The following is a 19,629-nucleotide window of genomic DNA, read 5'->3' on the forward strand; positions in this document are numbered from 1 at the left end:
TATCAGCAATTACTACTGCATAATCGGCATAGCATAGTATCGTGATTTTATGCACTCCCATGTGGTATCCGTGTCGTTTTCTTACTTCGTGAATTATTTTATTCATCACCATATTGAATAACAATGGGCTGAGCGAGTCTCCTTGGCGGATTTCTCCTTTTGGTTCTATGCATTCTGTTTCCCCTGTTGGCATTATAACTCTGGTCTTGTGGTTCTTGTTAATTTTATTAATTGTCCTTATTATCTGATGGTCTATTTGTTCAGCTTGTAATAAATTTAAGATGTATTTTACTGCGGTCCTTCCGGAAGCCTTGTTGTTCATCTGCCATGTTCGATGTCCGCTTTTTCCTCGATTTTATCTTTTATCACTGCCGTTAACAATTTTAATGTACTATTCATTAGACTAATGCCTCTATAATTTTCAGGATTTCTCGTTAACTCGTTTTCAAAAGTCTCCCACGCAAACACCAAATTTCGATTCGTCACTGAATATGACTCTGGACCAGTCATCAACGGTCCATGAAATCCTAGATCTTGTCCAATTGAAGCGCTTGCTTACAGTTTTCATGAACCGTTGATGACTGGTTCAGAGTGATATTCAGTAATGAGTTGAAATTTGATGTTTGCGTGGTAAACTTTCGAAAACGGGTTATCAGAAGTAAAATGAAGCATTCCAGAAAGATTGCCTCCCTCAAAAGAACTGTAAAGTTTCCCAAAGAAACCATGATTTGATGATGCCTATCATTAGCGGGTCTAGAAAGATATGAGGTGGTGGAAGGCACAATTAATGTAGCAAAGTATCAAAATTTTTGAAAAATAGTCTTGTACCAAGTGCTCATGATCTCTACGAGGATTTGAATTTTATATTCCAGCAGGACGGTGCTACATGGCATACAGCTAAAACAACTGAAAAATGGTTTGGATACAATAATATCAAAGTTCTCGTATGGCTTTCGAACAGTCCAAACCTTAATGTTTTGGAGACATTCTGGCATAAGATGAAACAGAAAATGCGTAATGATCCTTAGAGAACCGTCGCTGATTTGAAAAATAAATTATGTAAATTATGGGATAGTTTTAACCCAGACTTGTGTAAATCAGTACGAACAAAGCCAGACAGGATTGCCGCGGTTCTAAATGCGCGTGACGATGTAACCCCATATTAAAATAGTAATTTTTTGAAATGTCCGAACATTAGTTGTCATGATGTTATGTAGCATTTTCGTTTATTTTGCCGCCAACGCTGCAATTCAAAGTTTATAGAGACCGAAATATTTCAATATTTTGTTATTAATGATAGAGTTTACTCTATTATTGATCTCGTTCTTTGGTTCAATAAGAAAGATCGTGAAGATGAACGTTTTTAATAAATTTTGGTTTGTCCGAACATTTAGTTGTTAGGACTCGTAAATCCATGACAATTTTTAAGGAAATAAACAAAACTATTTATGTTTAAAGTAGATTACGTTATAATTAATGAATTTATTGTTTTTCTTATATAGGTTTACGAATTGGAGAGGCGGTTCAAGCAACAAAAATACCTATCAGCACCAGAAAGAGAGCATCTAGCATCCTTAATACATTTAACACCAACTCAAGTAAGAATCTACATTAAATTTTTTAACTTAAATTTTTTTTTAATCCAACAACTTTATATTTTTTACAATGTTTCGTAATTATATGGTTTTTACAACTCATTTACACAAAATATTTTTTCACACTTTCTACCTGAGTTGACAATGGCAAGTGACACCTTGCCGAAACGTCGTCAAAACAATGGTTTTTCTCAAAATCATAATTATTCAACGCGGAGTCAAACTCGGAAAAGCACAGAAAGCATAGAAGTATATATCTATATTAATTTTAATACCAATTACGATTTGGGTTTATAGTTTGTAGTTTTACTGTTTTCAAAATTGTATGCATAAATACAGTTCCAAAGGCCAGAAAATAATCAACTATCGGATTTAAAGAAAAATGCTCCAACGTACATCGATTTTTATATTTAAATTTGCATTAAATTTTTGTTACACTTATTTCATGCATTTTATATCACGTGATTTGTAAGCTACGCGTGAATCAAGTGTTCGTGAGCGGGACTCAATTTAGGACTCACGTGGGTGAGTGAAATTAAATATTCGCGAGCGGGTGTGAAAGGAAATAGGAAAACGCTCACGCGTCCAGCCCTAGATACCTATAGTTGCTATAATAATAATTGATTTTTTTACGATTATTGAGGTAGCAATAATTGAAAATTTATTAGTTTTTTTGTGTAAATTTTCTTGACGGAATAATCGAGTGAATTGAGATTCTTTTAAGAAACATCTATATTATGGCAATCATTCTAATATATTATTATAATGCTATTTATAATATATATTCCTGAACAACATTATCGCACCACCGCTTATATTGTTGACAAATGACAAATAAAAAATAACAGCAATCAAAGTAGTTTGGCTTTATAGAACGATAAGCAGAACTAAATCCAATATTAACTTATACAATTTTTTAATTATATGTTTTTGCTCAAATTTCTTCAGTTAGTGAAATTCTTGTTTTCCATTTTTCGTTGATTGTTCCTTAGAGAAACAGTACCTACTTCGTACAGCTTAAGATTACGTTAATATTTTACGCTATTTCAAAATATAAACCTTTTGTTCTATTGAGCATCGACAGACCGAGGCATCTAACTGAAAATGAAGCTGTCCAGACAATTGCTTTATTTACAAGACACCGTTAAGCGGTCCGTGTTTTAGACCAACATCATATAAAGACCAACAAGTCGTTGCAACGTTTTCGGCAGACTACAACACACAAGATGACTATAAAAGCTAGACATAGAGCTAAAGAGCTGAAAGTAACTTCTGAGAAACATAACTTCTATCATCCTAAGCATAAACGATTTAGTTAGAGAAGCCATGTCGATATTTCTGATCGTACAGTTAAAAGACGTCTAAACAAAGCAAATTTGAATAATCGAAGGCGAACCTCTTCTCGCCAGACAACACTGTATTAGTTGTTTAAGATTTGCCAGACAATTAGGATGGAATTAACATGATTGAAAGCACGTCCTGTTTACAGACGAGACGAGAATTGAATTTCGAGCACCAGATGGAAAGACAGCTGAAATATTTGTCTAAACATGTATTTCTCTAAGACACCCATTTGCCAGAAGAAGTCTCCTGTTTTGGGGAGGTATAGCTTACGATGCCCATTCTGTTCACTGTACCTAGACCTGCCCTTAATACATATATTTATGTATTGGAGATCATTGTAGAACATGTAGTTTCATTTGATGTACTTAATTGTTTGCTAATATATAATGCTTGACCACGTGGCTGAATAGAACATATTCAGAACCTGTTTAAATGGCGTATTCTTAGTAGAAATTTTCCCCCCACAAACCTTCCAAAATTTACAACAAATTTACAAAATAGTTAAAGATTCGAGCTGTTATTATAGTTAGAGGTGGCAACATTCAAGTAGTGCGATAATTTTGACCACGCGTATATCTTCTATTTGGTGATAGTTATTGAAAAATTACTCCGCTGAGATTTCGAACACGGACCAATTAGCCTTCCTTATATTTCATTTACTTTTCGTGATAATTGCTTCAGGTATAGATTCCCAAATTGTATGATGAGCATTGAAATCTCCACCTAAAATTAATGGGCCTGTGAGAATGTTTGTCCCATCATTTAATGTGCTTTTAGATTTAGGAGGTTTGTACATGATAGAAAACTTAGTTCAATTGTTTCAAATTTAATTTTGATGCCACAGACTTCTATTTCGGCATTATAATAGCTATGCCTCCATAGCCATCGTCCCGGTCTCTTTTAATAAGATTATAACAATTAAAAGAATATTGAGAGTCTTTTTTAACCACGTTTCACTAATGAGCACACTATCGATTGTTTTATTGTTTAAATATTGCATTAAACTGCATTTATTTAACATAATAGATCTAACATTCCACTGACTTATTTTTAAAACGTCTTCCAAACCAGTGATTATTGTCTCTAACATTTTTATATCTTCTACTGAACGAATATTTTTTAAAATGTTAATTACAAAAGTTGTTACACTTTTTGATAATTGGTTTTTATTTTCTACATTGTGTCAATTTGGTTTATGTGGGTTAGCCGGTAAATGCTGGCTAGGTCCGAATGTAAAAGGAAAAAAAGGTTTATGTATTGGAGATTGTGTGATAGGAGAGTTTGGTTTCCTTTTCTTTCCTGTGGACACATCTGAGCTATTATTCAATTGGGGAAATGTTAGAAAATGAAGTTTATAGGTATCTGCGCCTAAATGAGTTGAAGTAGAATTTTTATTTCTTTTTGGAAGTAGGTATAGGAAATTCTTGTTCATTATTTTCAAGTAAATAAAAAGAATTTTGATTCATAAGACTAGAAAATGAGTGTTCACAAATTTTTTGCTTCTAAAAAAGTAGTTTTTTGTTCAATCATTATACTTTTCGATATTGTCAAATGATCATTATTTTTACAATGTATACAATATATAGCTTTATCGCAAGTATGATTATCAGTTTTAGTTTGACCACACTGAATACATAACACCTGGGAACTTTTGCACTGGTTTGTGACATGTCCCGGCGATTACACTTTCGTCCAAAATAATGAATGTCATAAAAGAAGGTATACATTTTCGTCCAAGCCCCTAAAATTGAGGTATACAAGTTCGTCCAAAGTGTCAGGTAAATTTTCGTAATGCTTTTCGAAGAAGCAATTAATATTTAATATATAAATATGTACGAATCTTCGAGTTTATTCATTTGTGAAAATATTCTCAAAGTGTTTATATTGCTATAGTCTTGAATTGTATTATGAAAATCACGTATTCTTGAAACGTTATGGAGAATTTTGACAAACATATGGTGGTGAAAAAAAGTGCAACGAAAGAAGGAGCACCTCTTTTATTCGTGAATAACTAATAAATTCAATTTTGCCGAAAAAGTTAAAAAGTGGGGAATCACGCTGGAGATGTTGTACCAAAGGTTGTAACGCTGCCGTATACACAATTGGGGATGATGTAGTAATTTCTTGACAAAACTTAAATCATTCTCATGAAAGTCTGAAGGCCAACTTCATTCAACACCAGTTTGTAAGAGTAGCAGTTAAGCGTAAAGCTGCAGAAGATATAAGTACTCAACCCAGGAAAATTTTACTTCGCGTTTTAAGTGAAGAAGAAAATACCAATTTAACTATTATGAATGTGAAATCAGTGAAACGAAGTATTTATAATGTAAGAAGAAGAAAATTACTCCCAGTTTTACCAAAAACGTTAGAAGAAGTACTAGAATCATTGGAAAAATTAGAGTACCCTATCATCACGTCTAGAAATGAAAACTTTTTATTGGTAAATGATAAAAGGGCAAAATTGACTATTATATCTTGTGAGACAAATCTCAGACATTTATGTAAGTGTTCTAGAATATTTATGGATAGTACATTTAAATATTGCCCAAAATTCTATTATCAAATGTTTACAATTCATGGATACTACAATGGCCACTACATTCCACTAGTATTTTGTTTATTGCCAGATAAATTATCATCTACATATGAAACATGTTTCAATTTGATAAGGACCAAATGTTCAGAGCTAACTTTAAATTTTCTTCCAAAAGATATTGTCATTGATTTTGAAAAATCAATTCGTAAGGCTGTTAAATCAGTTTGGGGTCAATCTAAAATAATCAGATGTAGATTCCATCTTTCGCATTCTTGGTGGCGTAAAATTCAAGAACTTGGCTTAACAAATGATTACAAAAATAGAACTGAAGTGGGAAAATGGATTGGTCATTGCTTTGGTACATATTCTTATTCTAGATTACCAAGATGTCGGTGATTGTTTAGTTTTTGATCTGATCGAGATGCCCGAGAGTGTCGAACTAAATTCTTTTGTTGATTATTTAGTTGAGACACATGTTGATGAAAACTCAACATTTCCATCGATACTCTGGGCTGAAAATCATCAGAAACTACGAGAACAACCAATGCATGTGAATCTTTCCATTCACATTTACATAAATCCTTTAATACATACCATCCGAATATATTCGTGTTTTAGAGGCTATCAATCAATATCAAAATGAGATTCTACATTAGAATTCAAAGTATTCATAAATGTAACAGACCTAATAACAAAACTGTAGCTCGTGAGAAATTTTTGAAAAATAAAATAGAAAATTGGATTGAAAAAACTATTACTAGGCTGGAATATGTCAAATATACATACATCCCATTATTTTAGTTTTTAAGTAAGTTTATTATTATTTGCTATTTATATTGTAAGTTGTAAATGAAATTCACTAATCTAAGATAATAAATTTTATAACGCAGTACGACAACTTTTTCTTAATTATGGGATTGATCCCTGCGGAGCTCGACCCCTGGACGAAAGTGTATATGCAAAAATATTGACTTGGACGAAAGTGTTATTTCTTCAGGTAAAAATTTAAGGTAAAACTGAACTCATTACGATATTCCGGACGAAAGTGTATCTGCTCACATGTCCAAATTTTAAATATTTATAGCTGTTCACGCCTCTATCTAATTCAAGTTTATTGTATGCATTTTTACAATCCGGCAACATAGTGGCGTAGGGATATATATTGTGCCATATGTGAAGATAAGGCGAGTCCCTTAAGGCACCCCAAAGAAGACAGCACTCAAATACGAGACGAGATCGGTGACACAGCATTCAGAGCGAGCGGACATAATACTTAATAAGCGTTTATATATTCATGTATTGTGTAATTCAAAATAAAGTCAGTTTTGTTTTCGCACGGAGTTTGATTATTAACCAGCGGCACAAGCGAAGTGCATATCAAGCAAATCCATGGTCTATTCGAGCCGAATCATCAAAATTTTGTGTTGAAACAGTGTAAATTCACCGAATTCCGAACTCATATTTGTGTCATCAAATTAGCGGGCGAAATAGTGCATTCATAGTGGCCCGAGCGCGTTATAGACTGTCGAACGTTAATCTTAAGACAGTTACATAATTGGACAACTGTGGGTTTGAAATCTGTGAAGACCTATTATACGAGTTGAGGAATATCCTTGGCGCCAGGAGGCTAGGGCTGTTAGAATAAACATACAATATTTTGGTGAGCATATCCATTTCACATTTCCTTTTATTTATCAGTCTTGTATCTTTATTCTGCACATGTGATAATTCTGAGAACGTTAGGGTCGAATATCTAGCGATTTATATTCTGTTTCTGTTTACTGTATAATTCATTATAAAATTATGGAGAATTTAAAGCGAAAAAGGGGCGGTTTTAAATGCAAACTCACAATATTTTCGAAATTTATATTAGCGTTAAATGATAAAATAACTAAGGGTGAAACGATTTCAGATTTAGAAGTATTACAGGCTATTGAAATGGTAAATAATATAGAACATTTACAGGGCGAATTCGATGACGTTCAGGGGCAAATAGAAAATACGGTTCAATTTGAATTATTAGAGGATGAATATACGGAACGCGAAGAATTCTATAACAAATATTATTCACAATTAGCGGTAGCGCGAAAAATCATTCGCGATAATCAACAAGTAGCTTGTATAGAAAGCGATAAAGCAAGTGAGCGCTCTAAGAATTCATATACAGGGCATTGTATTGAGCTTAAACCTATCGAGTTACCAAAATTTGATGGTAATTATAATAATTGGTTAGATTTTGCAGATCTTTTTGAATCTTTAGTTAACAGAAATGAGTACTTAGACAACATAAGGCGTTTTCATTATTTACGAAGTTCATTACAGGGCGGTGCGGCGCAGGTCATACGAACATTAGAGTTTACCGCCGAAAACTATGCAGTTGCGTGGAAATTAATTAGGGAAAGGTACGATAATAAGAGATTATTAATTTCCAATCATGTTAATGCCTTATTTAATATAGAGCCAATACATAAAGAGTCATCTAATAGATTGCGGCAATTAGTTGACATTTTTTCGAAGCATTTATACGCGTTAAAGCAGCTAGGGCTACCTACTGATTCGTGGGACATACTCCTTATTCATATTATTTCTTGTAAGTTCGATACATCGACTTTACGCGCATGGGAGAATAGCAAAACACATAATGAAATTCCTAGTTTTGATGATTTTAAAACGTTTTTAAAATCAAGGGCGGACCTCTTAGAATCTCTTGAGGTAAATCAAGCTGAAAAGCAAAATACACGAAATATTTCTCAGGCGGGCGCGTATTCACGGAATACGAAATATTCACATAACATTCGCGGTCTATATTCATCACAGGGAACTTTAAATAAATCGGATAATACACAGTGTTGCCCTATTTGCAAAAGGGAACACACCATTTATCAATGCGGCGAATTTTCAAAACTTTCATCTAGGGACAGGTTTGATAAAGTAAGACAGGTCAATCTTTGCACGAATTGTCTTAAACCTGGACATTTCTATAAGCGGTGTAGACAATCAATATGCAAGAAATGTGCGTCAAAACATCATACGTTATTGCATCCAGATAGGTCAAGCGAACAGAACGCAGCTTTAGCACATCAACCGGTAGAAAACGCGAGCGATATACGATCTGCAGATAATATACAAGGTAGTTTAAACACTACCAATTTGTCAGTTTCGGCAGTTAGCGCTGCAGATCAAACTATACTGTCCACAGTATTAGTTAATATTTTTGACGGCCAAGGTAAGGCATACATAGTGCGAGCTTTGTTAGATTGCGGTTCACAAAGCTCATTCATAACCGAAAATTTATGCGATAAACTTAGATTAAAAACGACAAGCGCGAACACATCAGTCATGGGCATAAATAATATTGCATCTCCCGTTCGATTCAAATGCGAAATAAATATACAGTCGCGTAGCGATATAACTTTTCATAAAACTTTAAATTGTTTCGTAATACCAGAAATTATGGGGTGCGTGCCGGCATCTGAAATAAACATTAGCGATTTGCAGATACCTAAACATTTAAAATTAGCGGATAATTATTTTCATAAACCACAAAGGGTCGAATTGTTGATAGGAAGTGATCTATTTTGGCAAATACTGGGCGCAAACAGAATTAGTTTAGGTAAAAATAAACCATTCATGCAGGAAACAATGTTTGGCTGGATCATAGCAGGGCCGTATATCAGCCAAAACAAAGCATCAGAAAAGCGAATAACTAAGTGTAATTTCACAAACACAATCGAAGTTACAGAACAGCTAAGTAAGTTCTGGGAACTTGAAGAGGTTTTCAATGGAAAACCTGCACTCTCGGGCGAAGAAATTGCATGCGAAAAACATTTCGAAGATACGGTGAAACGCGACGCGACAGGCAAATTCATAGTATCATTGCCATTCAAAGAACCGATAAGTTCACTCGGTGATTCATTTCGTCAAGCAAAAAATAGATTTTTAAATCTCGAGCGTAAATTGAATAAAGATGCCAATCTTAAAACTCTTTATAGCGAATTCATCCAGGAATATAAAGAGTTAGGACATATGAAAGGTTTATGCAGAATTACGGAAGCGGCAACAGACTTTAGGGTAAATAATACATTTTATTTTATGCCACATCATCCAGTATTAAAGGAAAATTCTTTGACGACACGTTTGCGCGTTGTGTTCGATTGTAGTGCGCCAACTACAAACGGCATTTCATTAAATAGTATTCAAATGGCCGGACCAACCTTACAAAATGATTTACTCTCCATTTTATTGCGTTTTAGAACACACTTATATGTAGTTAGTGCGGATATAGAAAAAATGTACCGTCAGGTATTGGTTGCAGATGATCAAAAATCCTTACAATGTATCTTATGGCGAAATAATCCGGAAGAACCGATTGAAATATTTCAGTTACAAACAGTTACGTACGGTATGAAATGCTCTTCTTACTTAGCGATTAAATGTCTAATGACATTGGCAGAGGAGCAAGAAGCTAAAAATCCTAACATTGCTAGCATTATTAAATCCGATTTTTATGTGGACGACCTTTTGACAGGTTTTGATTCAAAACAGAAAGCGCGCGAAGCATGTAAACAACTTTTTGAGGTCCTCAAAGGCGGAGGATTTACACTGCGTAAATTCTATTCAAATGATCCTGAAATATTAAGAGATATACCGGATAATTCAACTACGGGTTCCGTTATTCAATTCGGTGAAAACGAGAAGGCGAAAACTTTGGGATTATTGTACTCACCGCAATCAGATACTATGTTTTATAGTATAAGTTCATCTCTAGGCCATATAATCACAAAGCGAACTTTATTATCGGACATAGCTCAAATTTTTGATCCCTTGGGTCTATTAAGTGCGTGTACCATCATAGCGAAAATTATGTTACAACAACTATGGCTCGAGCGTCTTTCATGGGATGATCCCATACCGGAGCATTTAGCAAATAATTATTTACAGTTTAGGAATAAATTAGGAATCTTAAACAATTTAAAAATACCTCGGCATGTTATATGTTCTAGTAAGGTCAAACTAGAACTTCATGGATTTTGCGACTCCTCAGAAAAGGCGTACGGTGCTTGCATATTCATTAAATCTACCGATTCGTTAGGCAGGTCGTATTCATTCTTATTATGTGCAAAAAGCAAGGTTGCGCCCTTAAAGCCAGTTACCTTGCCGCGTTTAGAGCTCTGTGGAGCAGTAATTTTATCGCGTTTGACCAATAAGGTCAAAAATTCATTAAATGTGCAATTCGATACGTGTTACCTCTGGACAGATTCATCGATAGTACTTAGTTGGTTGAAAACAGCAGCCAATGCATTGAAGACGTTTGTTAGTAACCGCGTAGCAGAGATCCAGGAAACCACTTCGTTTGCGCAGTGGCGTCATGTGCCAGGCAAGGATAATCCTGCAGATCTAGTGTCCAGAGGCGTGGAACCAGATAAAATAATGGAGTGTAACTTGTGGTGGCATGGACCGGAGTGGATCGTGCAAGATTCAGATAAATGGCCAAATTTACAAGTTGTCCCTACTGAAACAAGCGAAACAAGGAAAAACATAAAGGTTTTTACGAATAAACTTGATGAAACACAGAATACGGAAGTATTTTCATTTGAGCGCTTCTCTAATATTTTACGTTTAAAAAGAACCGCTGCATATGTGTTCAGATTCATTCGCATGTGTAAAAATAAGGAAAGAACTTCTGAACCCCTTTCTTTGGATGAAATACATTCTGCATTTAATCGTATTCTAAAACTGTGTCAATCACAGTCATTTTCTAATGAAATAAAGCATTTGAACCAAAAGGGATCTTTAGATAAAAACAGCAAACTCATCAATTTATCTCCATTTCTTGATAATCAGGGCATCATGAGAGTAGGCGGGCGTTTAAAGCATTCCGAGTTTACGTATGACAAAAAACATCCCATCATTTTAGCGGCAGATCATATAGTTACGTCGTTAATATTTAATCATTTTCACAAGGATCTTATGCATGCTGGTCCTCAGCTTTTACTTGCAACTATAAGAGAAACTTTCTGGCCGTTATCAGGAAGAAATTTAGCGCGACGTACCGTACACAAATGTGTAAAATGTTTTAGATTAAAATCTAAATCCATTCAGCCAATAATGGGTGACCTACCTGCCCAGCGTCTCGCAGGTGGCCCACCATTTATTGTAACAGGTGTAGATTATGCGGGCCCTTTCTTAATTCGCGATAGAAAGGGTCGAGGTTGTAAACTAATAAAGAGTTACATGTGTCTTTTTATTTGTTTTTGTACGAAGGCCATACATTTAGAATTAGTTACAGAACTGTCTAAGGAATCATTTCTGTTGGCCTTTAAAAGATTTATTGCGCGAAGAGGCAAGCCTCAAAAGATGGTCTCCGACAATGGAACCAATTTTATAGCAGCTAGTTCGGAGTTAAAATTGTTAAGCAAATTTTTAGAGCAGCACACTCCCGCGATAAGAGAATCCTTGCTAAAGAATAATATTTCGTGGTCCTTCATACCTCCCTATTCTCCACATTTTGGCGGACTGTGGGAAAGCGGAGTAAAAACAGTTAAGCATCATTTGCATAGGGTTTTGGGAAACGCGCACTTAACGTTCGAGGAATTTTATTCGTTGCTTGTGCAGATTGAAGCTATAATAAATTCCCGACCCATTCATCCTTTATCCTGTGATCCAAATGATCTCTCCCCATTAACTCCTGCACATTTTCTCATCGGAAGACCACTTATTACCAATCCAGATCCAGATTTGCGTCATGTTCCAGTTAATCGGCTCTCAAAATTCCAGCATATTCAGCAGCTTTCTCAGCATATATGGGAACGATGGAACAAAGAATACATCTCCGAACTACAAAAACGCACGAAATGGACTACTACTAACGGTGAAGTTGCGGAAAACACGTTAGTGCTCATAAAAGAGGACAATTTACCTCCATTAAGGTGGAAGTTAGGTCGCGTGATCGAACTTTTACGCGGCAGTGATGGTGTAGCCAGAGTTTTTAGGATAAAGACAGACAATGGTATCATAACTCGTTCTTTTTCCAAGGTGTGTCCGCTACCCGTTTCGGACTAAGTGTAGTTTAAACATTTGAACATTTAGCGTTAGCAGACGATTTTGTTGGCAGTGTTTGCCAAGGCGGGGGCCATGTTCACGCCTCTATCTAATTCAAGTTTATTGTATGCATTTTTACAATCCGGCAACATAGTGGCGTAGGGATATATATTGTGCCATATGTGAAGATAAGGCGAGTCCCTTAAGGCACCCCAAAGAAGACAGCACTCAAATACGAGACGAGATCGGTGACACAGCATTCAGAGCGAGCGGACATAATACTTAATAAGCGTTTATATATTCATGTATTGTGTAATTCAAAATAAAGTCAGTTTTGTTTTCGCACGGAGTTTGATTATTAACCAGCGGCACAAGCGAAGTGCATATCAAGCAAATCCAATAGCATTGAACAATTATTCTACCAATAAATTGTTTGACAGGGAAATAAATTCTGTTAAAAGCTATATAGTTGGGTAAAATATTACCCTCAAAAGTTACAACTATAGTTTTTTATCTATACCTATATAGTCAATCTCTTTGTAAACACGCTTTGTCCTATAAATATGTATATTCTTAGACGTAGATTCAATGTTTTCCTTGAGATAATTAATGTCATATTGGGTATATATATATCTTTAACTAAGCGTTTAATTTCTAACAAATGGTTTGGTATGTATGCTCTTAAATTTTGATATTTTAGTGATTCATTTTTAAGAAGATTATTAGCTTCTAATCGTGATGATAGTAAAACCTTGATAGGATTTCTGCCAATACTTTTTATTTCTTTAATGTTTGTTGGTTTCAAAATTGTAAATAATATATGGCCTACTGTCATGGAATGTAGACTACCCAAGTTTTCGCTTCCAATTTTTTCAATATATACCCAAATATATCTAAACTGTACTTATCTGAGACCAAGTTGAAACATTTAATATACTTTTTATTTTCTATAAGCAGAGTAGCACTTTTATTTATATCACTTGTTTGAGCAAAGACCCAAAGAGCCATGGAAAGACAAATGCTGAACATCAGACTATCAGACAAGAAAAGAAATACTTGGATCCGCAACAAAACAAAAGTGACCGATGTATTAACGCAGATAGCAAAACTTAAGTGGAAGTTCACTGGACATACCATGAGACAGAAAGACGACAGATGGAATAAGATGATTATACACTGGAGACCATATAGTTACAAACGAAAAAGAGGAAGGCCACAAATGAGATGGTCAGATGACTTGAAGAAACACGCAGGCCCGAAGTGGATACAAACTGCCTACAATAGAGAGACGTGGAAGAAGGAAGAGGAGGTCTATGTCCAAAATTGGACAGCAAGGGCTGTATAGATGGATAGATAGAGTTTCAACATTATTATATTCCTTTGCACAATTTTTTATGTTCACATCAATAAAGTGATCTATCGTCTGAAAGGACTTCCTTAATAAGCCTTGTTTCCCATTACGGGGAAACAATTTAGTTTGTTTATTTACAAATTCACAACGTTATTAAATTTAATAAGTTATTAAATTAACTTTTTCGGGAGCTGGTTTAGATTAGATTATATTTGACGTTTATAAATGTCAAAAAACTGTACGTCACTTCTAAACTTATCTTTATTTGAATTTATTTAAATGTAAATATAAAATTATCATCGTAAGATAGCTATTAAAGACAAAACATGTCGACAATAATAGAGAATAAAGGGAGTGAATGGCTATAAATTCTTTTCCAATTAAAGGATCGAATCTGCAGCAAGAGAGGAGACCATATCCCTGCGGCTATAGAGATATGGCCCAACAAAAGCATTGGCATTTGTTAGAGTTGAAAGGACTTATTCGTGCGTGTACACATCGCGCCCACATCTCTATCTGCTTGCATCAAATAATGACGTGCTCGGTCTCGGCAATCAAATAATAATTTTATGCTCCCTATAGAGTTTGGTGTAGAATGAGATCTTTATTTTTTGTGGTGGCATAATAAATCTGTACACGTGTATCTTTTAAATTTAAATTTTGTTTAAACTTCGTATTGCATAGATAAAAATTTTGGGAAAAAATGGAACGATTGTTTAATTAAATGAATAAAAAAATAAATAAACTGTTTTTAAAAATGTTGTATTTGTTTACACATGTCATGTTGAAGAAGATAATTTTTTTTTATTGAAATTAACGTGTCTCGACAGCTACGGCCATTGACACGGGTACAAAAACGTCTGTTGTATTACATTTAAGTTAGTTAAATACATAAAGTCACATTACAGATATTTAAATACAGTCTCTTACATAACGAATCACTATAATCTATTACAATATTTGTTTTTTAACGAATTATTATAATAAGATTTTTATAATATTTGTTATATAAGATGATATAATCTAAGCCAACCCTATTAATATAAACATCATCCAAGTCTGTGCAGTCTTCCACTGCAGACAAAGATGAGGAAGAAGCAATTGAGTTCTATCAGAACATCAACAGTATCATACAGAAAATTACTCGACAGGAAATTCTCATCATTATGGGCGATTTTAATGCCAAGATTGGAGCTGGGATAAGACACAGTACATTGGAGCATATGGACTTGGGGCCAGAAACGAGAGAGGAGACCTTCTAGAAAAATTCGCAGAAGACTCAGAACTAGTTGTCACCAACACATTCTTCCAATTACCAACTCGCAAGCTGTACACCTAGAAATCCCCTCAAGACAGACCCGGGAGAATTATTAGGAATCAAATAGACTACAGTTTAGTTAACAAAAGATTCCGAAACAGCTTTACATCTGCCAAGACATCCTGGAGCAGACTTGGAGACAGACCACGTTCCACTGGTGGGAGTATTTTGAGTCAAACTCAAAACAGTGCAGAAAAGGAAAGCACAATCATACGACCTACGTATGCTGAAAGACTTTGAAACGATGATGAGAGTCCAAGCCACGTTAAATGAGCACGACTGCAATTAGAGACGAATCGAACGAAGAACAAACGATCAAACATATTACAGAAATAGTGCAAAATGTAAAGGATAAACACTTAAAGACAGATAGATTAATGAAGAAAAAATCATGGATGACAGATGAGATTCTGAAACTAGTGGACAAGAGAAGAGAAGCCAAAAATGACCCAGACAAATATAAAACCATAAATATATTAATAAGAACGAAAATCCGAGAAGCGAAAGAAAAAGAAGCAAGGGAAAGATGCGAAGAAATTGAGACTCTGCAGTCAAAGTACGATAGTCACAATGTACATAGGAAAGTTAAAGAACTCGCAGGGGGACTAAGACGAAGGCAGAAAGGAAATATAACTGATTCTGACGGAAACATCATCTTGGACAAACAGAGTAAAATAAGAACGTGAAAAGAATATCTAGAAAAACTATTTGAAGACCAAAGAGATAACACCTTTGAGCTAGAAGAAGAGGTAAATGATGGACCAAGAATATTACAGCAGGAAGTTTATTCCGCAATAACACAGTTAAAGGATCGCAAAGCGGCAGGCCCTGATAATATAGAAGCAGAACTACTCAAACTAATGAACAACGAATCAGTAGCAATAATCGCAAAGATATTCATATCTGAAGAAATACCAACAGAATGGCTGAAATCTGAGTTTATTGCACTTCCAAAAAAAACAGGAGCCCAAAAATGCGAAGATTACCGCACTATAAGCCTCATAAGTCATCTCCTAAAATTGTTCCTAAAAATAATTCATAAGATAATCTACAAGCTGTGTGAAAGTCAAATTTCCCCCCAACCAGTTCGGTTTCACAAATGCTGTTAGTACTAGAGAGACTTATTCCAGAGATGAAGAGACATCAACTGCGACGTACACGCATGTCTGGTTGATTACGGAAAGCGTTTGATCGAGTACAGCATGCCAAGATGATGGAAATACTAAAAAAAGCAGGAATTAACAACCAAGATCTGAAAATAATTAGAAATCTTTACTGGAATCAGATAGCAAATCTCCATTTTTGATCCAAAAATTGACGAGTGCCCCTGAAGATGCTCTAGAAAGCGAAAGTACTTGGACAAGATTTAATTATTAAACTGTGCTCGATATCTGCCTTTTATTTGATCAAAGTTCAATTATAAATAATACGTTCTAAAGTAAAGAACATGTAGTTTTAGTGACAATGGTTGGTTGAGCAGCACTGATTGATATAACAGAGTAGTAAACTGTTATACATGAAGATGCTGTAAAAGATATCTTCGCTTACTTGGTCTACTAGTAATAAAGTTATCAGCATTAAATGGCAAAGCGGTCTTCGTACGTGGTATGTTATCAGACTATCAACATATTCGAATATTTTCTTGAGCGCACCAAAACATATTTCTTATACTTACTAACGTTTGATTTTATTGTTCCACGGTTGAAAATATAATAAGCAGTGTATTTATTAACACTTTTTCATATACGTCCTTTGGAATATGGACTTTTTTTATAGAAGTAAGGTAACCTCTTAAGGCTCGTAAAAACAACTATGAGTAAAGTGATCTGCAGAGTGCAAATACAAGGCGATATGTCACAAGCGTTTGAAACATATGCAGGGTTAAGGCAGGGAGACGCGCTGGCGTGCCTTCTCTTTAATATAGCGTTAGAAAAGACTATAAGAGATGCCGAGTTACACAATAGGGGAACAATCTTTAATAAATCAACGCAGATTATGGCTTACGCTGACGATCTGGATTTGATCGCACGTACTACACGAGGACTTAAAGAGATGACTTCCACCTTCTTGACAGCCGCACAAAATATGGGCCTTAAAATAAACGAGGAAAAAACCAAAATGTTAGCATCTATTCCAAATAACAGAGATAGAGCTAGAAACGCCGAAGAAAACTTCAGTATAGACCAATATAATTTTGAGGTAGTAAATAAGTTTACATATTTGGGTTCTCTCATAACAAACGATAATGACACATCTGAAGAAATAAAACGGAGGGTACTGCTAGCAAACAAATGTTATTTTGGACTAAGCAAGCAGCTAAAAAGCAGAAATTTAAGCCAGAAAACCAAACTAATAATATATAGAACACTCATCCTACCAGTGCTGACATATGGGTCAGAAACATGGACCATCTCCAAAACAGACGCAAATCTTCTGCTCGTCTTCGAAAGGAAGATACTAAGAAGAATAATGGGCGCATTCTGTGAGAATGGTATTTGGAGAAGGCGATATAATTTCGAATTGTACGAGAAGTATAAAAAAATAGTAAATGGTAGAGATGTAATATCCTTCATAAAAATAGGTAGGCTTAGATGGGCCGGATGTGTCAAGAGCAAATGAAAATTACCCACCCAGACGAACTCTATTATCGGTCCCAGTGGGAAATAGGAGTAGAGGCAGACCACGACTGAGATGGAGGGACGGTGTGGACGAGGACGCAAGGAAAATCGGCGCGGCAAATTGGCAACGGTTGGCGATGAATAGAAACGACTGGTGAAATAGACTGGGGAAGGTCAAGGCTCAACTAGAGCTGTAGCACCACTGATGATGATGATGAAGGTAACCTCTTAACACTTTTTTCGTCGTTTGAACTTAACATTAAAATCTGGACTACATAAAAGCTAGTCATAAAGTTTCAATTTTAAAGCATCAGATAATTTAATATATTTTTCCAACTTTGTTGCCGCTTTGCTAATATGTTATTATTTTTCTTCTCGCTGTAAAATTTCCAACAAAATTCCGTGTGTACCACACTAAAACCTTTATATTTTGTTTATCAAAACATTAATACAGAGCTATTATGTTAGTTGTTCTTTAACAGTGGCAAACATCTACGCTATTAATTTACCAAATACTAATATTGATTCGGCTAAATGGTCGTCTTCTTGTATAAACACAGGTCCTAATACATCATAACACCCTATTGTGTACGCGTCTACGGTTCGGTCCGATTTACCGGGACTCATTAGATCGTGCAATATTGGGGTTAAATCATTATTAAACTGAGCTTATGGTAATTAACCACCGGCTTGCCAAGGATTAGTTTTCCCCAGTCGGAAGTAATCGCTTGGCACAATATTTCTCATGACAACGTTAATACCTATTGTACTGATTGTTTGCATGCGATTTATAATGCAAACTTGCAGTTTTTTTGTTGAAAGAGAAGGGATACATTCATATTTTGAACTGGTTTGTATAAAATTTTTAATAAGTATATGTAGGGGAAAGATATTCTTAAAGTTTTGTGTATTGACGCAAACTTTGGTTAACAAATCAAACTTCTGTTTGAAAAATAATGGTTTGTTAATATTCATATTGAATGTCTTTATTATCAGATTTCTAAATCACAGTAATTTTTATAAAAATGACTGAAAACAACTTAATTTCCATATCAGTTATTGCATATAAAATTGGCATGTTCCAAACGAGGCATCTTTTACAAAAATATTTCGTAGGTCTATTTTTCTTACGGTCGCAATATTTACATCTGCCTTTTCGGGGAAAATATATATTTGGTCGTTGTTCTTCTTCTCGAAAACCACAAATTTCCCGAATTCTAACTTTCAAAGTTTTTGGTAATGATATGATTGAAGCCCTTGTGCTTAAATGACCTTAAAGTAAAGCAAAACCTAGATCTCGTAAAAATTTTGGTCTTACGATGGTCTTCTCTTCAATATTATTTGCCTACTAAATAACTTGACTGTTGATTCTAGCAACATTTAGACAAGCATAAAAAACTATTATTGGCCACCTTCTTGTAGTTCTTGCGCAATTACATGTTACACATTATTGCACATATCTTGCCGACAACATCGACGCCGCCTTTGGTCGGATTTTATGGTGTCAATATTTCAGGTTTGTGGGAATCTCCGGTTTCGGCATCTATTGTGTCGTTAAAATACATACTTGAAGCTAGATGCACAACTTTCTTCTTCTTTATACAATACAAGGGTACAATTTTTTTTAAAAGCAAAAATACTTGGCCTTTCAGGGCGATTTCCTTGTACAAGTAAAGGAGGCAATTCTCTTTTATTCTTATGTAGAGTTACTACAACGCTTAGTCTATGATTTTCAAATAGCTTTTCCACTAAGGGTATACTCATGAACCAATTATCTAGCGTAATTCTTCATGAATTTAAAATTGGTTGAATAAGGCGCTTAACAA

The 19,629-nt window shown here is 34.9% G+C and overlaps 1 protein-coding gene across 1 annotated transcript in view; it reads left to right on the forward strand.

Annotated features, from left to right (window-relative positions):
* The window catches only part of scro (scarecrow), a 125,715-nt gene that overhangs the window by 47,620 nt on the left and 58,466 nt on the right, over positions 1-19,629 (forward strand). Inside the window, exon 5 of the mRNA XM_072536535.1 lies at positions 1,503-1,598. Coding sequence (XP_072392636.1) covers positions 1,503-1,598 — 96 coding nt within the window. The remainder of the gene's footprint in view (positions 1-1,502; positions 1,599-19,629) is intronic.

This window comes from Diabrotica undecimpunctata, chromosome 6 (assembly GCF_040954645.1).
Source record: "Diabrotica undecimpunctata isolate CICGRU chromosome 6, icDiaUnde3, whole genome shotgun sequence".
Lineage (NCBI taxonomy): Eukaryota > Metazoa > Arthropoda > Insecta > Coleoptera > Chrysomelidae > Diabrotica > Diabrotica undecimpunctata.